Below are 24,481 nucleotides of genomic sequence, written 5' to 3' on the forward strand. Positions count from 1 at the left end.
ACTGCAGCACCCCTCTTCCCACCCCCCCCCCCGGCTCCCCAGGGATTAGCACTGGCTGGTCACAAACATCTTGGGACTTCCCTCTTGATACCAGCTCCCTGGGTTTGAGAAACCCAAGCACACTCTTTCCCTGCGTGCTTCAGAAATGAAGTCCGTTCCCAACAACCACCTGCTCCTGCTCTGTGTCAGATGGGGACAGCTATGGCCACAGCTGCCTCCCTCTGGACCACCCCAGGTGACATGAAGTCACCGATTTGTCATGAGATTTAAGAAGTCATGGTCAGAAATAAGGCCGGCGCCGCGGCTCACTAGGCTAATCCTCTGCCTAGTGGCGCCGGCACACCGGGTTCTAGTCCCGGTCAGGGCGCCAGATTCTGTCCCGGTTGCCCCTCTTCCAGGCCAGCTCTCTGCTGTGACCAAGGAGTGCAGTGGAGGATGGCCCAAGTGCTTGGGCCCTGCACCCCATGGGAGACCAGGAAAAGCACCTGGCTCCTGGCTCCTGCCATTGGATCAGCGCGGTGCTCCGGCCGCAGCGCGCCGGCCGCGGCGGCCATTGGAGAGTGAACCAACGGCAAAAGGAAGACCTTTCTCTCTGTCTCTCTCTCTCACTGTCCACTCTGCCTGTCAAAAAAAAAAAAAAAAGTCATGGTCAGAAATAAAGGAAAAACATAAATGTTTTCCTTTTTTCTGACAGCCCCGCAGTCTCCCTCCATCAGTAAAAGCATACTTAATCATATTTTTTTTCACAAGGTAACATTTGGAGGAGGGGAGGAAGATGGTTGGTTTGCTTTTAAAATTCTTCAGGGCTCCCGTGTTTTGTACTTGAGACAGCTTTCAAAGTAAAATTGGGCAAGAAATTTGAACCTCAAAGAGTGACTATTTTCAAACGACAAGACCAACTCATGTCCAACGTCCCTGGGAAACAGATATGCCCAGGAGGTTCATGGCCAATACCTGCTCTGTACCCTCTGAGTGACCGGCAGTAAACAGCAGCAGAGACAGCTGGCAATAGACGTTTTCCTTCAGAAGAGCAAAGAAAACACTATGTTCTCAGACAAAAACGTCACACCCTTACAGGGCTGCACTTAAACAGCAATTTAAGTCCATTAGGCTCCCATGAGTTTAAAGTGTCAATTTAAAAACTGAGTCCATTCAAGAGTTAAGCTACCACAGCAAAATAAGGCAATTTCATGTTTCTTTGGGTTTTAACATGTAAGATCAGCAGTGGAAAGATGCACTAGGTATCTTCACTGTTTTCATACACAAAAAAACTCATGGATAGCCTAGGAACCTCTCTAACCAGACTTACAAGATTAACCAGTATAACTAATCATCAAAATCAGTATTCTCCGTGTATCCATCTACATCACTTCGGTTATGGCTGCTGGTGGTGTATTAGCACAGACAATGTGTCATCTTTTATATACAGGAAAATGCACATGACAAGTCCTAGGAAAAAAAAAAATGTGTCTAGACTTGCAGTTAAATGAGTTTCATCTTAAATGAAGTCACAGAACATGACTATTTATTCTGGGAGAAGCTATCCATGTCAACATCAAAATGGTACCAATTCCTCCGTGGGTTCTGCCACTGCTCTGTTCCACCAGCAAGGGTCACACACACACAGCTCCTCAGGAACTTCAGGTCATCACGGTGTCTAAGAGGCAGACGTGGCCTCTCCATGTGGCCAGAAGGGACTCTTCTCTACTGCTCCTCACACTGAGCTACGAGCTTGTTATACACGCGGAGCCAACTGAGGGGAATGTGGAATGTTTTCTCTATATATTTTCTGCAAACCAGCTGAAACTGTATGCAGTAAGATCCTCACGAACCATGAGATTCAAGAATAAAAATATCTAAAACCATCCAGTAGGGCAGGAACTACAGGCATCTAGGTCAAGATACTGGATTTGAACATTACACTTGCTGGCCTTAGAAAATGGGCTTTAGAACAACAGAAGTCACTGTGCACTTACTCCCCATGTAGGACCTCCATCCTTAATGGGTTGTACTATGGGAATCAACTACAAATCTTCTTCCCAAACTGTACTCTATATATTGTGTGCATGGGTGCCATCTGTTGAAATCTATGCTTAACATGGAGTTGGCCCTCTGTATATAAAAACCAAACTAAAAATGAACCATAATGAAGAAGGAGAGGGAGAGGGAAGTGGGGTGGGAGGGTGAGTATGGGGGAAAGAACCACTATATTCCTAAAGTTGTATGTATGAAAAAATGCCTTCATGAAATAAAAACTTAAAAAAGAAAATGGGATTGGTAGTTTATTACCAATGGAGCATCCTGCACCTCAGAAACAAGAACTACATGCTACTAGATTTTAGAAGAAAATAGGTCAGCAATACACCTGAAACATATTCTCACACTGATCCATTCGTCATCTTCCATGAGACAGGCACCTTGCCAGACATACATAAGGGATAGGCCTATTTGTAAAACAGCCACACAACAGCGCAGGTGAAAACAGAAGCCCCCCCCCCCCCCCCCCCCCCGCCCAGGTGTAGCACAGGTGAGAAGCCAATCACAGTGAATGCCATTGCAGTCACCCACGGTTTACTCTGCATTTCTACAAGAAAAAAAAATCCAGCAATAAGCGAATGTTTTCGTGCACCCTCACTGTTCACGGATTCAATCCTCGAAGCTACTTGTAGTACCTACTGTGTGCAAAGCACAAACCTAGGTTACGATCAAGATTATCAAGGATGACTCAGGGAAAATTACCTTTAGGTTACCTAGAATGATGACAGGTACAAAAACACAAAATGAGAGAAATAAGTGCTACCCAAGGAAGAAAACGGGGAGACTCCCCCGCCTAAGGGAGGGAGGAGTGGGGGCCATGGGCATATCCCTGGGGGAGCCTGGCTCAGCATTCACAGAGGAGTGACCGGAAGAGGGCTTCCCAGGCAACCCAAATGTACCAGTGAGGCTGCACAGAAGGAGAACTTGAAGACGGAATGGCAGCAGCCAACCCCGGCCAAATATCCAATTACAAAGTGGATTCAAGTCAGGGCCAGATTTTGCCTGGTGTCTCCAACGTGGTTCTTGCTACAGAAAACGCAAAGGGAATGTCGAGCTGGACTCTTGCCCTCAAGGACTTGATCATCAAGCACAAACCCAGCCAAATGCGAGATCCCTGCGTCAATTGCTCCCACACACCAAGTACCAGGTAGATGGAGCCAGTTCTGTTCTATTAGAAAACAAACACACCAAACCAAAGAGCCCTCACACACCTGGTGCAGTTCTGGGGCGGGTGCACGGTCACAGCCACCTGGTCTGTGGCAGTCCCTTCCATGGGGCCTTTTACATGGGACTGTGGGCCTGAGTGTCTCTCCTGCAAGTGTCACTCCTGGGCTGTACTCCCCTCTTGAGGGCTGCTGGCTCCTGCCTTACAACTTGGCTCTGGATGGATTCGCTGCCTTAGCGTGTGAGACCTGGAGCTCAAAGAAGCCTGCATTCTCTCTCTGGAGAAGCCGCATTAAGGCAGACAAAACTGGGGAAAGAACTGAAGGTATCCGAAGGAGAGCAACTCCAAGAAAAGGAGTGTGCTGACGGCAAACCACGAAACACAGCACAGAGCCCAGCAGGAGACGCAGGCAATGGCTCTCCAGGTGATCTTGATGGAAAGCGTGCCCACTGCTCCTTCTCCTCCCAGACAGAGGAGGAAGTCTACACAAGCAAGGCACCCCTAGCATCACCGCTATTTATGGGCAAGCACTCGTGGCTGCTGCTCCGGGGGCGTGCTTGCTTTAAAACCTGCATGAGTGCAGAAGCAAGGGCGGCTTGCATTCCCCGTCAGCCTCACACCACACGTGCCTCTCACGTATTTATCAACCACCTAAGATCAACTCCCTCACCTCCACCTCCACCTCCACTCACTGGATCTCCACCTCCCACCTCCTACCTCCACCTCCACCTGCACTCACTGGGTCTCCACCTGGCCTCTTTTGCATAATGATGAAACTCTCCAGCTGAGCTTTGCCTGGGTGCTTCCACTCCCAGCTCTTCCAGGTAATTGAGATGAACAATATTCAACAAGTTCTACAAGTTATCTGACCATTACTTATCTATTGTGCTTTGTAAACTCTACGGCTCCTCTGAGCTACTGTGCATTGACGGTGTGGACATAATGGATGGTGCAAACCCATCTGGTCACAGGACTTTGGTTAGATCAAATACGACTTTTCTCCAGGTTCATTTCATAAGCTCTTAAAGGTATATACTATTTCCAAAGAGTTTTGCTTTTCTCCTCTTTTAAAGGGCATAACATCATAGAAAATAGTTATTAGATGATATATTAATGAACTTACTGGAAACAGACTCCTGGTTCAGTCATTGATCTAGTCGACAACTATTTATCAAGCACCTGCTATGAGCAAGGCGCTTTTAGGCAAAGGGAGCAAAGTGAAGTCTTGATTCTAGAATGGAAGCTAATTTACTAGTGAGGAGAAATAAAATAATACAGGAGGTGGTGAGGAGTACTGACAGATAAGGGACATGAGACTAGCGGAGAGCTAAGAGACAGGAACACGTGTTGCAGGTTGCTCTGCTATTTCATGGCCCCTGCTTGCTTGTGCAGTGGGAGAGGGCCACTCTGGGGCATTATCACAGGAGCCAGGATCTAAGAGGAAAACGCAAGAGAGAGAGTGTTGGGGTTACATAGGAACGAGTGGGCCAGGTGCAAGAACACAAGTGCAGAAGCCCCAGACTGGGGGCAGGCTTGGCATGTTTGGCAAAGAGAACAGGGTGACCCACAGAGCAGCAGCAGGAGATGAGCTCACCAGAGACGAACAGGAACGGAACACGGACGGCTTCTCCAGTCACTACACGGCCTTTGGCTTCTACTCCAAGTGCACTAGGAAAGCAGGTGGGGAGGAGGGGTCTGGGTCTGGAAATGACTTTACAGGAAATGTGCTCTAAAAGACAGCTCTGGCTCTGGTTTTAGAAATGGACCAAGGACAGCCGGTGCCGCGGCTCACCAGGCTAATCCTCTGCCTTGCGGCGCCGGCATACCGGGTTCTAGTCCCGGTCGGGGTGCCGGATTCTGTCCCGGTTGCCCCTCTTCCAGGCCAGCTCTCTGCTGTGGCCTGGAAGTGGAGGATGGCCCAAGTGCTTGGGCCCTGCACCCCATGGGAGACCAGGAGAAGCACCTGGCTCCTGCCATCGGATCAGTGCGGTGCGCTGGCCGCAGCGTGCTGGCCGCGGTGGCCACTCTGCCTGTCAAAAAAAAAAAAATGGACCAGGGACAAGTGCAGAGACAACAGGCTCATTCGGAGCATATCACAGCTGAGAGTGGTGACTTGGAGAAGAAGTGGGGGCAGTAAGAAGGGAACATATTTTGGCTTTGCTTCTGCACTAATGCTGGAGAGACAGGAGACACTGAGGACAATATTCAAAGGACAAAGGACAGAACTCTTAGAAGGAGTTTTTCTGGAAGGCAGATGATTGAAGAACAGCATTCGCAGACATGCCAGCCCCTCTGCCTCAGCCAGACTTCCTCCTCTCCCCACCACTTTGCCCAGCTAGTGAGCAGGTGTACTTTCTCGATTACAAGACTTCAAGACTTTACTGTTTAAATGGAGGAATCTAGTGATCCCATCCTCTCTGTTGCATAACAAGCTCAAATAAAAATCAATTATTTGGTTTTTGCTTTATTTTGGTTGCACCTTCTTTTACAGTGATTAAAAATGAACTTTTGATTTCATGTCATAAGCTTTATAAAAAACATCTCTTTCTATATTTGAAAGGCATAGTGATGAAGAACAAGAGGGGGAGTATGGATCTTCTATTTGCTGACTCACTCCCCAAATATTCACAACAGCTGGGCGTGGGCCAGAACAGAAAGAGGAGCCAGAAACTTCTCCCAGGCAGGTCCTCCACGTGGCTGGCAGGAACCCAAGCTATATCTGCTGCCTCCCAAGTGTATTATCTGGAAGCTGGATTTGAAGTGGAGGAGCCAGGACTAAGTCCTCTGTGCCACAACACCTGCCTCAAGAAGTGTAGCACAGGGGCCGGCACCGTGGCTCACTTGGTTAATCCTCCGCCTGCAGCGCCAACACCCCATATGTGTGCCAGGTGCTAATCCGGTTGCTCCTCTTCCAGTCCAGCTCTCTGCTGTGGCCCAGGAGGGCAATGGAAGTTGGCCCATGTGCTTGGGCCCTGTACCCACATGGGAGACCAGGAAGAAGCACCTGGCTCCTGGTTTCGGATCGGCGTAGCTACAGCCGTGGCAGCCATTTGGGGAGTGAACCAACGGAAGGAAGACCTTTCTCTCTGTTTCTCTGTCTCTCTCTCTCTCTCTCACTCTCTGAAATTCTACCTGCCAAATAAATGAATTAAAAAAATAAGTGTAGCACAATCATTAGTTCAGGTTGACATGCCTTGTTAGGAGCATATAAGGAACCAGAGTTCAGGTGTTTTCTGCATTTAAACTCTCAACTCCCTTAACAACCATCCCTTCATTATCCAAATAAACTCTGATCTTCGTATTTATAAACTCAGAGCAATTTCCTTTCCTTACCATTAAAAGAGTCTTTCAGATGGCTGAGAAGGAAACATTCCTTATTTAGAAATGTTCTAATTTAAGAGACGTCTTATAAAATGATTTAAATCTTCTGAATATCCAGAGATAATTTATTTCCAAAGGATAGGTTGCTTTAAATTTCTTGAAACTTACAAACTGCAGCATGCCTGTGAAATCCATCAGGAGCAGTGAGAGTGAAATCAATCAAATTGCATTCCAAAGGCTGGTGTTAGTAAATATCCACACAATGCTACTGCAATTTCCAAATTTCCCATTAAAATGTAAATGATATCCTCGTTTTCAAAACCATTATTGCATTTTAGTATGTAATTATTTTGCTCTTGATTGACATACTTCTGTTGCAATGTTTACTTTGAAACACCCTGCGTTCCATTGGTGATGACTCAGCTGTAGGAAAGAAAGTGACACAATTCTTGTGTATCTAGACAGACACTTTCATGGGTTCTTTAAAAAATATCGAAATTTGAGGCTGTAATTTTTTTTAAGAATTTTTACAAATTTATATAAAAGGAACAATTTTCATAAATTTTGTATATAATGATATTTCCCATCTTCCACCCTCCTTCCTTTAAATTTTTCTTTTAATTTTTGAAATGACAAACTTTAAATTTGAAATGACAAACTTTAAATTTACTTCATAATCACAAGCTTAATTCTCCATTAAATAAAGAATTCCATAAAGAGTAAGTAGAATCACCACTATTCCTCAGGAGTAATGTATAGGAAAATACATTGTCTTAAAGACCATGATATCTGCTTAGGGCATTGTTTATATATGTGCATACATATGTGTCTATGTATATATGTTTGTCTTTAAAAGTCTAGAATCTTGTAAAACTCTTGAAACCTAGAAAAAACAGCAATGACAAGGCATACTCATCATACTGCCCAAGTGTACAACAGTGGACCCAAGAAGAGATAATTATAATGCTAGTGACATTATTAGCAAAAGCCAAACATGTATGATACTAGGAGATCTGTTTCAGACTATTTTGCAAATCTGAGCGCTGTTCAGTCCTGCCAGGTCCTCACTGCCGGCTCAGTGCCGACTGCCTCCATCTCTGGGACATTCTACAGGGCTCTATTCTTGCCCTACAGGACTTACACCCAAGTGGGTGACCTGGATTAAGCTCCTGGCTCCATCCTGGCCCAGCTCTGGCCATTGTAGCCATTTGGGGGTGACCCAGAACATGGAAACTAGCACGCGCTCACTCTCTCTCTCTCTCTAACTCTGCTTTTGAAATAAATAAAATAAACCTTTATAAAAATCACCAATCTTATTCAGCTGTCTCCAGTTTTACTGCAGTTTTTAAAGATTTATTTATTTACTTGAGAGTCAGAGTTAGAGATAGAGAGAGAATCTTCCAACCACTGGTTTACTCCCCAGATGGCAGGAATGGCCAGGGCTGGGCTAGGCTGAAGTCAGGAGCCAGCAGCTTCATCTAGGTCTCCCATGTGAGTGGCAGGATCCCAAACATCTTGGCCATTTTCTGCTGCTTTCCCCAGGCCATCAGCAAGCAGTTGGATCAGAAGTGGAGCAGTCGCGACACACCAGTGTATGGTGGCTTTCTCCACTTTGCCACAACACCGGTCCCAATCCAGCACAATTCTTCTGACCATTCACAGTTGGAAGGTCATCTGGCCCATTTTATTTTTTGGCTATTTTTTCAAATAAAGCTGCTATGAACATCCAGGTACAAATGTTTGTGTGAACTGAAGTCTCTAGTTTTCTGGGATAAACACCCAAGAGCACAGTTGCTAAGTTGGGTGACAATGCATATGCCATGTTTCCCCATTAAAACAGAAGTCCTCTGACAGCGGGAGCTTGGGTATCTTTGTTCCACACTGTATCCTGGTCTCCAGGACAGTGCTTGGGATAAGTCAGGGTTATTGGGTTAACATTTGGATGAATGGGCTTTGGATCCTAATGGAGACATATTCCCATATGCACAGGTGCTTTGGCTTTTCAAACTGACTAAAGAAAAATGAGTCTGCAAGGTGATTTCCAGGAAAGAGAGCTGAAGCCATGGCACCTGTCCCTACATGGCCTGGGGTATTCATTTGAGCCTGGAAGCAACCAAGTAGGCAGGGCATGAAGTATAAGTAACTCTGTTCATGAAGGCATCTGTAAGGTTCTAGAAAAAGACACCCAGTTTTCCAACTCCAAGGAACACAGTAGGAACCAATATGGTTGAAACAGCTAGATAGCCTGGCCCTGCTCTTCCTGCAGACCATGTGTGTTGCAGCTGGTTGCGTGTCCACCAGCCGACAGAGGAGCCTGCTCCTTCCTGGCAGGTTCAGAGTGAACCCAGCAGCAGAGCCCAGCAGCCAGCACCTGTTTCCCAGTGCACATTGCAAATTAGCAAAATACTGAGTAAGCTCTCAATAAGTATTTGTCAACTGTATAAATAAATAATATCCTGGCATGGATGCAGATGGCTTTCAGAGGACAGGAGGTACTATGGGCAAATAAATTGGAAGATGATGGACAAGAGCCATGGGAATTTGGGAACCAATGTTTTTAGCATCACAGGTTGGGAGGCTTGGAGATTTGGAATAAAATTCTTTTTTTTTAAGATTTATTTGAAAGGCAGAGTTACAGAGACAGAGATAGAGATAGAGAGAGAGATCTTCCACATGCTGGTTCACTACCCAAATGGCTGCAACCACCCAGCGCTGGGCCAGGACAAAAGCAGGAGCCAGAAGCTTCATCTGGGTCTCCCACGTGGGTTCAGGGGCCCTAGGACTTGGGCCATCTGCTGTTGCTTTCTCAGGCATATTAGCATAAGCTGGATCAGAAGCAGAGCAGGCGGGACGTGAACCAGCACCCATTTGGGATACTGGTGTCGCAGGCGGCAGCTTAACCCATTAAATCACATCTGCTCCCCCCACCATGTAAATTCTTTAAAACTGATTCTGAGTTTTCATCCCTGTTCCTCGACAGAGGCTTAGTAAACTAGGACAGAAATGCTCTAGGAGCACATGTCCATTACTACAGATGCCTTCACATGTATGACCTGGCAAAATTTGTTTCACACGTTTCTGCTCAGGGTTTATTGTTTTGCTGGAACCAAATTTCTTTTAATAAGTAGAAGGTAAAAAATAGAGAGAACTTTTTTTTGAAGATTTTATTTATTTATTTGAGAGAGTTACAGACAGTGGGAGGGAGAGACAGACAGTAAGGTCTTCCATCTGCTGGTTCACTCCTCAAATGGGTGCAACCTCTGGAGCTGCAGCAATCAGGAGCCAGGAGCCAGGAGCCAGGAGCTTCTTCCAGGTCTCCCACGTGGGTGCAGGGACCCAAGCACTTGAGCCATGTACTGCTTTCTCAGGCCATAGCAAAGAGCTGGATTGGAAGAGGAGCAGCCGGGACTAGAACCGGTGCCCATATGGCATGACTACACCACAGGTAGAGGATTAACCTACTGTGCCACAGCGCTAGCTCCAAAGAATGTTTTAATGTTACCTGAAATAGCCAATGTAAAGTATTTTGGTTTTGTGGACACCTAAGAATTCCTTTGCAAAAGTCATAAACTTGTGCCTATATTGGAATAGCTTTCCTGTGCAAAGTTATCTATCCTCTATGTCGGCCAGAACAATTCTCTTTGTTGGCCTCCAGCCAAGAAAAGAAAGCAAGAAAATAGAAATCTCTTGCAACTCTAGCTCCTACAGACAGATGAAGAGAGAACAAATGTGCAGGAGAGTAAGTTAATATCTTCTCCTGGCCTGATTCTTTCAATCACCTGTGAATTCTTGCCACCAGAGGACTCGTGGTGCATTACGGAACCAAGACAGAATGGCAACATTCCACGAGGTTATGAGAGTCCTTGCTCACTGTGTGCTGATATTCAGTCCCAAGCTTGGTTTCTCTGAGTATCTCTGTGCTTAGTTTCTTTAAGGCATTGTAATTCCTCACAGTATGGGTTCTAGAACACTGATTTCCAGCCTTGGTTGCACATTAGAATCCTCTGGGGTGGTTTTCAAACTCCTAATGCCTGCACCATACCCTAGACCAATTCTATCAGAATCCCAGGTGGGAGCAAGGCATCAGTAATGCTTACTGCTCTCCAGGCGATGCTAATGTGCACTCTAAGACCATCTGTGTCGCTTTCACTGGGGACAGAAGCCATATCTAAGTTGAAATCTCTCTGGATGAGCAAGACAAATCTGCATTTCTAGCTGGACTCCCCTGTGACTCATATGCACACGGGTTTGAGAACCCTTGGTGTTTCACTTTGACCTGCAAAGTCATCAATGAGCAGGAAAATTTGGAATCTTAATCCCATTCCCAAAAGCTTTTGGTGCGGGCGCCAAGCTTTATTTAGAAAGCCCCCTTAGAGGGCGTCATGAAGCCAGTGCAGTTGCATAGTTTTCAGGTGCCCCTGTAACTCCAGGGAAAAGTTTTCAGGCGGTTGACAAGTGAACTCTTCAGTAGGGAAAGCTGGTTTGATGCTCCACAGAGACCTTTTATTTATTTATTTATTTAGCCAAAGGCCACCTGGATATTTATAATATGGTTCACAGGCCATAGGAAATCATGGACTTAAATATGAACCACTTACAGATTTACTGAATTGTGATTCATGCCTGTAGCTGCGTTGGCGGGGCCAGACCAAATGACTCTAAAGGCCTTAAATGGCCCCAAACTGGATGTTCCACTTCCCTTACAGAGGAAAACTACAATAAGGAAGGGATCCAGCTGAAATGATAAAGCTTGAATGAAAAAAAAAAAAAAACCTAAAAATTACCTATAAGAATGAATGATGTTAAAAGAGGAATTTCACAGAAAAACATAAAGCTCCATTTGGAGTCTCTCTGTGCTCTATTATACAGTGATTTTTTTCTAAAATATTACAACTAAACTGTTTGCAAAGGAAGGAAAGAAAATTAAAGGCCAGTCAGATGTCAAACATACTTTAAAAATCAGTCCATTCGGCACACATAACCCTTTGAACTCTGTGAAGTATCTGGACATATTCCCCGTCTGATGGTAACAAATTCCCCACTATGGCAGAAGTTCTTAATTCCAGTTGCTTCCCAGCACCGTGACACCACGTCAAGTTCTCAGGAAGTTTCCTGAACTGAGTTTTTGCATGAGAAACCTGAGGCCCTGAATGACTAGGTGACTACGGATGCAGATGGAGCCTCATCAGAAACCCGCATCTATTCCAGGATTCGTGCTCTCTCTGCAGGAGTCCTCCAGTGCAATTCAGACGGTGGTCACCGTCTGAGCCACGGGTCTCCAGGTCTGGGAACCTGAGGATCTTACAGGTGCCTGTACCTCCACGTTGGCAGGGCGTCGACCAAAGATTCTGACTCTACAGGGCTGAGGTGGGACCAGGAGTCGGTGTGGTTAACAAGCACAGCCTATCAGAGATGGCTCCCAATGGCCCAAACCAGAATGAATCCAATATGGAACGATCATTCCATCAATACCTATCATCAGCTAACTCTAAAGAAGGGTAGAACATGAAAGTTATAAAAGTTCTCCTGCCCCCAGTTCCTATTTGTAAAATGCATGAATCCATGAATGAAGAATACAAAATTAAAACTAAACTACTTGGCAGTAATCAGCACAATTATGAAGACAGAAGCTGTGGATTCCGGGTTTTCGGGGGAAAAGGGCTCCTGGGCATTTTCCTGGAAGGCAACTGATATCGTGGGCCCTATCTACACCAGCCCTTTCCTTCCAGGGCCTGGTTGGCTCCCAGATCCTCTCTGCTTCCTCAAAGAGCAGAAAATGAGAAATTTTGCTCATAGAGGAACCAAGGACTGCAGAGTGCACAGGGAGGGAAGAGGGTATAGGATGCCTACAGAGGTGCAGGAATGGAGATACAGTGCTTCTCTGAGGCGTTAGATCTGCTTCCAGGCAGCAAATAAAACACCACTAATGGTGTGGCTCCCAGCAGAAAACTGCTTGCCTGAAAAATGTTTCTGAAAAGCCCAGCCTTGGCCAGCATTGTGATGTAGTGGGTTAAGCCACCGCCTGTAATGTCGGCATCCCATATGGGTGCTGGTGTGTGTCCCGGCTGTTCCACTTCTGATCCAGCTCCCTGCTAATGTGCCTGGGATGGCAGTGGAAGATGGCCCAAGTGCTTGGGCCCCTGAATCCATATGGGAGACCTAGAAGGATCTCCTGGCTTTGGCCTGGTTTAGCCCTGGTCATAGTGGCCATCTGTGGAATGAACTAGTAGATAAGAGATATTTTCTCTCCCTGTGTCTGTCGCTGTCTCTCTCTGTAACTGTGCCTTTCAAATAAATAACTAAACAAATCTTAGAAACAAAGCACAACCTCTAGGCAGATTTGATGCTCAGTTCATCCTGTTACATACATCCTACAACTTATACACCCCTCACCCCCCACCCCACATACATGTAATGTTACCCTATGGAATTTTCAAAACAAATATAGTTTGGTAACTCCATATAATAGCCAATGTTAGCTCTTGTTCTTGTAAGATTATAAACTCATGCTGTTTTCAACACCATAAAATCATAGGCAGGGGCAGGTGTTTGCCTAGCAGGTAAGCCGCAGGTTGGGGTGCCTGTATCCCATATTTGAGTTCCTGGGTCAGAGGCCTGGCTGTGTACTTGAGTCTAGCTGCTTACTGACATGCACCCTGGAAGAAAGCAGGTGGTGGCTCAAGTAGTTAGATCCCTGCCACGCAGGTGGGAGACCTGAACTGAGTTCCTAGTTTCAGGCATTGGCCAGGCTCAGTCATTGCCATTGAGGGCATTTAGGGAGTCAAACATTGCATCGGAACTCTCTGTGTCTCCAGTTACTCAGATAAATACTAATTTAAGAAAAATAGCATATTTAATGACCAAACTGCAAACACTGATTACAAATGCTAGGGAGGTTGTGGAGCCCCAGGAATCTCACTCATTACTGGGGAGTCTAAAATGGTAGAGCCACCATGGAAGGAAGTTGGAGGTTTCTTACAGAATTGAATACACTTTCATAATCCAGCAATGGCACTCCTGGTTACTTACCCCAATCAGTTGATACTGTACATCCATGCAAAAACCTACACATGAAAATTTATGGAAGCTTCACTTACTACTGCCAAAAGTTAGAAGCAATCTAGATATTCTATAATAGAAAAATGAATAAACGGTGGTACATCTATAAAATATAATATTAATTAGTGGTATAGGAAATGAGTTGTAAAAAGACATAGTGGGGGGTGGCATTATGGCAAGGCATGTTAAGCTCTGGCATCCCATGTGGGCACTGGTTCGAGTCCTGGATGCTCCACTTGCAATCCAGTTCCCTGCTAAAGGCATGGGAAAAGAAGTGGAAGATGGCCCAAGGGTTTGAGTCTGATGAAGCTCCTGGCTCTTGGCTTCAGCCTGACCCAACACTGGCCATTGCAGCCATCTGGGGAGTGAACCAGCAGATCAAAGATCCCTCTGTCTCTCCTTCTCTTTTTTTTTTCTTTTAAAATAAATTAATACATCTTTAAAAAGACATCGAGGAACCTGAAAGACATACTGTTAAGTGAAAAAAAAATCTTAGGAGGCTATATATTATATGACTCCAATTCTATGGTATTCTGGAAAAGGCCAGAAAAAAAGACCAGTGATTGCCATAGGGACTGTATAAAAGGATGAATAGTAGAAGAACAGGAGTTTAGGTCACTGAAACTATTTTGTATGATACTATAATGTCAGACACATGGTATGCATTTTACAAATCCCAAGGAACTATACAAAACAAATAATAAACTCTTAACTTCAGTTAATAATAATATATCAATATTGGCTCATCAAATGTAAACTATGTACCTTACCAATTGAGGAAGGAAATAATAGGGGATATTCTATACGGGGAGAAAGTGGAACTGTCTATGTTATCTGCTCAAGATTCCAATAAACCTGAAAAGAGCTGACAGGTTTAAAACAACTCCCAAAACAGTAAAATAAAAAAAAAAAAACCTTTTATAGTTAATGCTGGAACTCAAATAAACCTACTATCTATGCATCTGTCACTCTTGTATCATGAAACTTCAAGTTCTTTAAATGTCTAGATATAATCCAAAAGATATTTAGCTAACATTCTGTCATATAGAACAAATCAGTAAGCTCCCCCTAGAAATGGTTTTCTGGAGGATTTTTTCAACTCTTTCCAAATAAGACATCCACATTATACATTAGTAAACTTTTCACTTGGTTGCTTTGTGATATAGTTTGATTTTTCAAAAACCTTAATGAAGACATTGTCTGCAATCTGCGGTTAAGTAAGTGAACCTAGATGTTGCTTTCTTAGTCTACAAAATGATCACATTCTGTTACTGAGAGCTTTGTGCCGTATCTGTTGAACTTCAGTGTGTGCGAGATTCAAAGGTGGATCTTTTGGAAACAGAGAAGACATGCACTTCATCTGAGCGATACCTGATGATCTGCATTTCTAAGAAGCTTCCCTGTGATGCCGACGCACAAGCACACGTTGAGTAGCACGGCTTTATAGAGAACAGCTGTGTCACAAGACCGCCATCAGCGGGGTGGGTGGGGAGGGATCCAAACCTGGCAATCAGTCCTCATTAGGAATTAAGGAGATGCTGTTCTGGCTCTGCTACCTGAAGAAGCTCCCAGGGCTGGGAGCACTGCTGGACCTTTTTTCCAAAGTGTGATCCTCTCCAATTTCATCCATCGAGATGAGGCCTGACAACACGTGTGCAACGGGCAAGCTACCTGGTTAGTCGTAATTCTCTCTCGGCTCCCATGAACCAAAGCTTGCCCATTGCTAGATCGATCCCTCAATCTGCACGTGTCCAGGCACAAAAAGGACATGTGACTACCTCAAGGTCACGTCCGTCAGCTGTAAGGGTCAGGTCTGAACTTCAGATTTCCCATTACAGCACCATGAGTTTTGGCTGCATTACCTGCTGCTTCTAACAATGGTGCCCCATGGAGAACAGGAGTGGGTGGGTTTGATCAGAAAATCCTGGTTCTAAACTGAATTCGAACCCCTGTTCCAATTCCTGATGTGGGTATAAGCTCTTGTGAGCGCTCAGGTAAGAGAAAGGATTTCTTGGGCTTCAAAGAAGTCTTGAGATCCAACATAAGTGTGTGAATGTATAAACTTATTTGGGTGCAACATGAGGGCAGAGAGAAAAGACTGGGTGCTCCACCATGAAGAACGGGGACAAGAATGATTTGCTGTATTCCCTGCACTTGCTGGTCTTGGAATCCAATCACAGGTGGGAATCTCAGGCTGCTGGATACGTTCCCAGCGACACTTCTCCAGAGAAACATCACTCATGCTGGGGCAAATACATGGTGGCTTCAAATTATTAGTAGGACTTTTTCTTTTTTAAAAATCTGAATTCTGAGAAGCAGAGAGAGAGAGAGAGAGAGAAAGAGAGGGAGAGCACACTCCCACCTTCTAGTTTTCTTCCTAATTGCCAGGCCAAAGTAAAGTTGGAAGCCAAAAACTTAACCAAATTCTCCCCGGTAGAAGGCATGGACTCATTACTTACTTGAGTTACTTGAGCCGTCATTGCTGCTTTGAGGGTCTGCATTAGCAAGCAGCATTGAACCCAGTTACTCTGATTTAGGCCATGGGTTTCTTAACTGTAAGGCCAAATGCCCATCCCTTCAATGGGATTTCTAGGCCATTACAGACAACAACTGAACTGATATTCACAGCAGGAAGAAAAGAAAGGGCCAGAGATATGAAAGGAATTTTGAACCACTGCATAGACATTATGAGTCGGAAGTAAGTTAGGAGTTTCCCAAGCTCTGGTTTAAGGGCAAGCCTCGGCTGCACCCAGGAAGCCAGGGGAGTAGAGTTAGTATGTGTGAACTATTTGTGACACTGGGGATTCACACATGCCTTCTGAATGCTGTCCTCTTGTGTTCTTCCAGGATTTCTGCCAACAGCTAGACTCTGCCTTTTTATAGCCACAGTTTCTCCTTCCTCTGGCACCAGAGAGAAGAGGAAGCTAGGTTGACCCAAGCTTGGGTGTACCTGCTGCTTCACTCTGGCCAACAGGCCATCCTGAAACTCATTCCTTCTTTCAGAAGGGAAGCTCTGACTTGAGAAGTTTTAGCGGGAGGGCCAGACTGTGTCCCTCTGCGCACTGCTTCTGACAGCATAACACGAGGTGTTATAACACAGGGAGGTGCTGGTCTCTGCGTGGGATTAAGTGAGTTCTCAATAGCCAAGATTCCAGGCTGTTGTCCTGGTCTTCCCAGGACTGTCTGATACGTTCCTGTGTGAAGGCCAAGGAGTTAGCAGTAGGGAGACCCAGCCACAGCGTCTCTGCACTCCGCCTGAGAAAAATCACTGGCCTTGTATTTCTCGGCTACTGATCTGAGCTCACAGGGACGTTCAGAAGAGGCTGAGCTGCCAGTTGGAAGGTATGCTTGTGCCCCTATGACATGAGAGGTTTCCACAGACATTCCACAAACCCCTGGACCAGCAGAGCTCCCCAGAGCCAGGAAGCACTGGATGCTGTCAGCTGCCGGTTGGCAGTGTGGCCTTGGGTGACTTCACCGGCTTTGCCTACTCACAGCCAAGATCGCTGCCTCAACTGTCACTCGGGCATTAGTATTCCCTCCTCTGATCGACGGTTTCTCCCCACTCTCACGCTCGGCTCACTTGCAGTCACCTCCATGAGCCTGCTTCCTGGCAACACAGAGCCCACTGCTTCTGGAGCCCCATAGCAACTGAAGGGCCATACTCACCACTCCCTGGGCTATTTATTTATTATTTTTAACTTTTCTTTTTCTTTGGACAAGCAGAGTTAGACAGTGAGAGAGAGAGAGACAGAGTGAAAGGTCTTCCTTTCCTGTTGGTTCACCCCTCAAAATGGCTGCTACGGCTGGCGCTGCGCTGATCCGAAGCCAGGAGCCAGGTGCTCCCTCCTGGTCTCCCATGGCAGTGCAGGGTCCAAGCACTTGGGCCATCCTCCACTGCCCTCCCCGGCCACAGCAGAAAGCTGGACCAGAAGAGAAGCATCCGGGACAGAATCCAGTGCCGGGACCAGGGCTAGAACCCGGGGTGCTGGCACCGCAGGCAGAGGATTAGTCAAATGAGCCGCGGCGCAGGCCTCTCTGGGCTTTTATGCTCAATCCTGCTTCTAAGGGAGACAGGATGCCAGTTTAACGCAATGAGAGACATTATGCAAGCACAGCTATGCAATAAGGAGAAGGACCACCCACTAGCCAGAAGATTCCAAGCCCTGGAGTCTTCCTCCAAGCCTCCGAATCTGGAGTCCTCTGCTGGGGACACGCTGTGTTCACTGGGAGAGGAGCCACGATAGCCTCACTCTAGGGCTCCTGGCTGCTGGGGGATTCTGTGATAATGGTTTGAACACTCTGCAATCAATAACCACAGATGTGCAATGACTTTGGATAACTTACTGTGCTGGCAGTGGATCCCATTGAATCCCCCAGGACACTTGCAGACGTAGCCTATGAACGTGTCCCCTCTGTAGGCTTCGCTTATCTCACAGGTTCCTCCGTTATGGCACGGGTTAGGGATGCAGGGACCTGGAAGGCAGAGAAGACATTGCTGTGTGATGCATATGCTGAAGAGGAGACCAAGGTCCACACTCTGCAATTCAGTTTTATTGAGCAAAATACTCTGGGTATTTTTTAAAAATTTATTAATTCATTTGAAAGGCAAAGTTAGAGAGATGCAGAAGCAGAGACATAGAGAGAGAGGTCTTCCATCTGCTGGTTCACTCCCCAAATGGCAGCAACTGCCAGAGTTGAGCTGATCTGAAGTCAGGAGCCAGGAGTTTCTTCTGGGTCTCCCACATGGGTGCAGCTGTCTGAGGACTTGGGCCATCTTCTACTGCTTTCCCAGGCCTTAGCGGAGAGCTGGATCAGAAGTGGAGCAGCTGGGATTTGAACCAAGCCCTCTGGATAAAAGTGGTACAGGAAACACTGAGTGTGTGAGCTCTTAATGCCCAAGGCCTGTGTCAGAATCCTTGCTTCCTGAGTTTTTAGCTGTGTGGTTGGGGAGGTTTGCTTAACTTCTCCCACTGCCTCATTCATTGCACTACTCTTCTGCTAAATGCCAATACTGGGGCTGGCGCTGTGGCGTAGCAGGTAAAGCTGCTGCCTGCAGTGCCAGCATCCCATATCAACACTGGTTCCAGTCCTGGCTGCTCCACTTCTGATGCAGCTCCATGTTAATAGCCTGGAACACCAGTGGCAGATGGCCCAAGTGCTTAGGCCCCTGTATCCATATGAGAGACTGAGAAGAAGCTCCTGGCTCCTGGCTTCAGATGGGCCCAGCCTTGGCCGTGGTGGCCATTTGGAGAGTGTACCAGAGGATGGAAGACCTCTCTTTCTGTCTCTGCTTCTGCGTCTCTATAACTCTGCCTTTCAAAAAAATAATTATTTAAAAATAAATAAATAAATGTCAACAGAGTTCACCTCAAAGGGTTGCAATACAAATGAAAAGGGTTCATGCACAGAAGATACCCAGAACAGTGTCTAAAAAATATTAACACTCAGTTAAATACAAGTATCAAGGTTTCTGAATTACAGACTACCTGCTGCATGTCTAAAAGCTAATTCTTAGTTGCAATTTATGGAGATATATACACAGAAGAGCTCTATTTTTTTTTTAAAGATTTGTTTATTTATCTGAGTGGCAGAAATACAGATAGAGAAGGAGGGAGATAGATATCTTCCATCTTCTGGCTCACAATGGCCAGGGCCAGCAACGGCCAGGCCAGGGCGAAACCATGAACCAGGAGCTTTTTCCAGGTCTCCCATGTGGGTGCAGGGGTGGGCCATCTTCCACTGCTTCCCCAGGCGCGTTAGCAGGGAGCTGGACCAGAAGTGAAGCAGCCAGGATCCGAATGGGCATCCACTTGGGATGCTGGCACAGCAGGCGGAAGCTTAACCTTCAACACTACAATGTCCACCACTTTTAAAAAAATCCTTCCTTCCTTCCTTCCTTCCTTCCTTCCTCCCTCCCTCCCTCGCTCTCTTTCTCTCTTTCTTTCTCTCTCTCTCCTTCCCTCCCTCCCTCCCTTCTTTCTCTCTCTCTCTCTCTTTCTTTCTTTCTTTCTTTCTTTCTTTCTTTCTTTCTTTCTTTCTTTGTATGAGCGAGCTATCTTCAGTCTGCTGGCTCACTCCCCAAATGGCTGCAACGGCCACAGCAGGGCCGAGACAAAGCTCAGATCCTGGAGTTTCACACAGGTCTCCCACATGTGTGGCAAGGGCCCAAACACATAGGCCACCTTAAGCCTTCTTCTGTTGCTTTTCTGGTTACACTGGCAGGGAGCTGAATGAGAAATCAGGCAGCAGGACTCAAACTGGTTCTCCTATGGGATGCAGGGTGTTGCAGGCGGCTTTACCCAGAAGAGCTCTCGTCCTCACTGGGGCAAACAGCAAATGCCTGCAACCACACAGACCAAGAGCAGTGGGCCGCTGTTTGCAGCAAGTTCATAGTGTTGGTATGAGTCAGTGGTGGGGATGCCTCTGAACAGCACCCTTTTTTTGGCCTGGGAGGAACAGGAACATCAAAAGCATCGTATTTAGAAAAGAGATGTTGGTACTCATTTTTAAACTTTGAGGAAACAACTTCAACAAAGCGATCAGTGCCTGAGCAGCCAATGGAGCTGCACTGCTCAGCTCTCCCTCGGGGAGGACCCACTGCCAGCAGCAGGGGGGTTGCTGCCAGGACCCAGCATCTGCCGACGCAGCGTCCATTCCAGCACCCACTCCCCAGGCAATGGCAGAGCTAGTCCAGCCCTGCCAGACCTGCTGCTCTTCCAACTCACATTCGACACTTGGAGGCGGCTCGCGGGCGTGGCTGAGGTTTTCTTAAAAGCCATGGTCATCATCGGTGACTTCTTCCATGCATAATTCTTCCCTTCCCTGCCTCCCATCTGTAGTGACAGGCTGTGCCACAGAAGGCGGCTCCTACTACCCACGCTTGCTCTCTCTTCCCTCGGTCGGCCACGGACCTCCATCCCCCCGCCAATCACTCTTCCACACCATGAATTCTGTCTTACACTCTGCTCCCTGGAGGCCACCAAGGGACTCGGGATGAACTTCAGACTGGAAATTGGGAAGAAGGGAAGAATCAAGTTCAAGAAAGACAAAGCTCTCCCTGGGAGATAAAGAAAGGCCAAGGGGGTGGGGGGAGACTGTTTTCTCCAAGTTTGGATTTGTCGTCTTGTTTAAATATTCATTTGTTTACTTTCAGAGAGAGAGAGAGAGAGAAACACTTTCTGTCTACTGCTTTGCTCCCCTAAAGCCCACAAGAGCCAGTCCTGGACCAGGTTGAAACCAGGAGCCTGTAACTCTGGGGTCTCACATGTGGTAGGCAGGGGCCCAAGTGCTTGACCCATCACCTGCTGCCTCCCAGCGAGCATATTTTCAGGAAGCTGGGTCAGGAACAGACCAAGACTGAAAGCCGGGGACTCCAAAGCGAGATGCAAGAGGCCCAAGGAGCATCTTACTGCTGAGCCCAGTGCCCATGCCCTGCATTTATTTTTAATTCAGCAGAGCAGAACACAATAAAATGTGGAGGAACAGCCAGTGACGACATGCATTTCACAAAAGGCAAGTGAGATGCATTACACCGGGCACCTGACTATGCATAAAGGAATGCATTCCGGAGCCCTGGAGGAGACCACTCAGGAAAAGGAGCCAGTGCTCCTGGCTGAGGCTAGAAGGCAGGCAGAAGGTGGGACCCAAGAATGGTGGTAACCAAGGCAGGTGGGGGACTGCACCCTGCGCACGTCTGGACAGGGAAGACAATGACGACCAAGCGTCGGTTCTGCGGCAACTTGAAATCGCTCCTTTGTTGGCTACGATGTAAACCCCCCTGCAGGACCCATCTCCCCATCTCCTCCCAGTTGCCTCTTCTGCTCTCCCCTCTAACAAGTCAGAGAGCCTCCCGCCTTACAAACTCTTCACACAAATAAGCTCGCTTGTCCTCCCCACAGTCCAGTGGGGTGGCTGACCTCATTCAGGTTCAGTGTGAAGAGACTGAGGGTCAGAGAGATCAGGTGGCTTAGACTAAGACACTGTTATTCTGAAACCTTCACTCCTTGGCGTCAACTGGCTGGAGAGGGGAGAATGAGGTGAGTGACTGCAGAAGGACTGGTGCTGTGGCCGAGTGGGCTAAGCATCTGCCTGCAGCCTCAGCATCCCATACGGTTGCCCGTTCAAGTCCCAGCTGCTCCACTTCCGGTCCAGCTCTCTGCTATGGCTTGGAGAAGCAATAGAAGATGGCCCAAGTGCTTGGGCTCCTGCAGCTATGTGGGAGAGCCAGAAGAAGCTCCTGTCTCCTGGCTTCTGATCAGCCCAGTTCCAGCCCTGGCAGCCATTTGGGGAGTGAACCAATAGATGGAGGATTTCTCCCTCTGTCTCTCCCTTTCTCTGTCTGTAACTCTGCCTCTCAAGTAAAGAAATACATCTTTAAAAAAAAGTGTGATGTCAGAGTTTTGACTCATTGACTTGCTTCAGAATGAGAAAACTTACTTTTTTTAATTAACAGAAAACTGACATCCATGCATATAATTGCTAAAGAAACATGAATACTTAGATTCAAGCAATTATATAATTTTCAACAAATAAGGTACCTTGAAGATCACCTAACCGGATTGTTCAATTTTGCAGATGAAAAAACAAAACTTAATAAGCGTTCTGTAGTATCTCTAGCAAAACACCTAATATGAGGAAAATTGGATTTAAGCAACTCTACCTAGGAGGAAAAAATAGTTATTAAAACTAAAACTGCTGAAGCTCTTTCTGCCATCTCAAGAGAAGGGACTTAATTATGTGGGGGAGGAAGGCAAGCAGAATTCTAGGAGGTGGGCGTGGAATAGGAAGGCTGTCACAGGAAGGTGTTGGCAGCTCCTGTGAGAGCAGTGCTGGTGGGGAAGGGGCCAGCGAAGCCCCTCTGAGGAACAGGAGCCTGTGAGAGATCCCTGGCCCTGCTGACTCAAGCCTCCTGCATCGATGGAAAAGTAGCACCTGTGTGCAACATGAGTCACGTGGATCTGCATGGTGACGGGAAGCACTGAGCGAGGGCTGGTGTAGACCAAGGGGAGGAGCTTCCAACAGCAGCACTGCAAGTGAAGAATCTGGGGCAGGGGCCAAGCAATGGGCTGAGAGGCAATGGTGATGCCCCAACGTCAAGTTTAAGCTGCTTGCACAGACGCTACGCCAACTCTCGTGGGGATACCCGGCTGCACACCGAGGTCTGTGAACCACATAAAACCCATGAGCGGGGCTGGGGAGGTGCAGGCGAAAGGGCTGTGCTATTCATCTGGCTCATCCTGGTGGGAGGCGAGGCGAGTTGCTCCCAGGATGCTCAAGGGCTAGGACTCCAGCGGATGCTGTGACCTGCAGGCAGAGCTGACCGGGCTGCCGTCAGTCCCACCCATGCAGTGCACTTCCCGGGGGGCACAGGTGAGCTGCCCAGCAATCTGGCTGCAGCTTCTGGGATTCCCACGAGGTGTGAGGCACTGAGTTGCAGCTCCTTTTATTTATGCACTCAAAGCATAACACGACCTCAGCTGACATCTGGTTTCAGCTGTGGCTACTGCTACTTTTCCCACTCGGAGAAATTCAGAGAATTTCCTCTAAAGTAGGAGGCCGACGTGATGTAAAGAGAACAGGGTTAACCTTTGCAGAGCCCCTTATGCACTGAGGAACAGGAAGGACACTGCTGCTTCTGATGATGCTTTCCAACAACATATCCCCGGTTTCGAGGCATGAGAACAGGCTCAGAGGGCTTTCGCAACACGTCTAGCCATTCAAGCCAATATCTGAGTCCCCTCTGCCCGACTGCAAAGGCTGTGCCCTCTCCAGGAAGCCATGGCTCATGCCATGTGGGAAATCTGTATGTTAAAATGTTATTCTTGACGATGGAAACAGCACGGATTTGGGTTCGCTAAGTGTGTTTCTGCACATAGTACAGTGTTCCACAGCCTTCCCCCAATGGAAACATGTCAGAGTATTTTCAGGAGATGGATCAGGGTGTCAGGGCATCCCAAATTATGAATATAGACAAGTTCTGCAGAGCCAGCATCCCCCCCCCCCTCAGTTTCTGCTGTGCAAAGTCCACTGTCCAACATGAGCATTTCCCCAGGTTATCTCGTGGTAAGTGCCCTGGGTGGCGGACGCTATATGCCTAGTGCATCCTCTCCTGGAATCCTCATGACAGAGTTGAAAGGCGTGACTCCCCTTTGGGTCCTGCTCTGTGTGGGACCCTCAGGGTTGGCAGGAAGCCGAAGCATTTGTAACAAATCCAACAAATCCGTGTGGTGATCGCCAGCAGTAACAATTACATCTATGGCCTAAGCCCTGTTCTAATGTTAGCTATACAAGACATTAATATCATTTGGCTTTTTAGTCAATAATTAATTTGGATACTTTCTGTAACTTTTCTACACCTTTCAAGCTACAAGTCCTTTAAATTTATAATTAGGTACCAACTCCTTTTTTATCTCTAATATGGTTAGGCTTCCAGAGTATTGCATTGACTTGTAAATATCAGACCATTATAATGTGTACTTTTGCATACTGATTACATGTCCCTTAATTCTTTGGCAAATACATCATCAAGAAAAATGTAACTTCACATAATCTCATTAACAGCGTTAGTCTCTAATTTAAAATTCCCAATATAAAGTCATTCATTTTAAGCAGGAGCCAGATGAAATAATCAAATATGTTAGTACACAAAGGTAACACAATGAATGACAACCAAGAACTCAGCTCACACCATGTGCTGGGAGGCCCCAGAGGTTTTGTGTTTTCTGCTCATTGGCAATGATTCCAACAGGCAGCAACACTTTCTGAGTTTCTGGCTCCAAGGGGGAGCGGGGTAAGCCGGATGAGAATTAGAGATGCGAGAAATCTCTCTCACTTTCTTTGTGTTTTCCCTCCACGCAATCATCCTCTCCATTTTGACACCGAACGTGTTACTTTAAG

The 24,481-nt window shown here is 46.8% G+C and overlaps 1 protein-coding gene across 3 annotated transcripts in view; it reads right to left on the reverse strand.

Annotated features, from left to right (window-relative positions):
* EDIL3 (EGF like repeats and discoidin domains 3) overlaps positions 1 to 24,481 on the reverse strand; it is a 491,890-nt gene that overhangs the window by 245,609 nt on the left and 221,800 nt on the right. For all 3 annotated transcript variants that reach the window (XM_008261919.4, XM_051854033.2, XM_051854034.2), the window contains one exon: positions 17,930 to 18,058. In XM_008261919.4, coding sequence (XP_008260141.2) covers positions 17,930 to 18,058 — 129 coding nt within the window. The remainder of the gene's footprint in view (positions 1 to 17,929; positions 18,059 to 24,481) is intronic.

This window comes from Oryctolagus cuniculus, chromosome 14 (assembly GCF_964237555.1).
Source record: "Oryctolagus cuniculus chromosome 14, mOryCun1.1, whole genome shotgun sequence".
Classification (NCBI taxonomy): Eukaryota; Metazoa; Chordata; class Mammalia; order Lagomorpha; family Leporidae; genus Oryctolagus; species Oryctolagus cuniculus.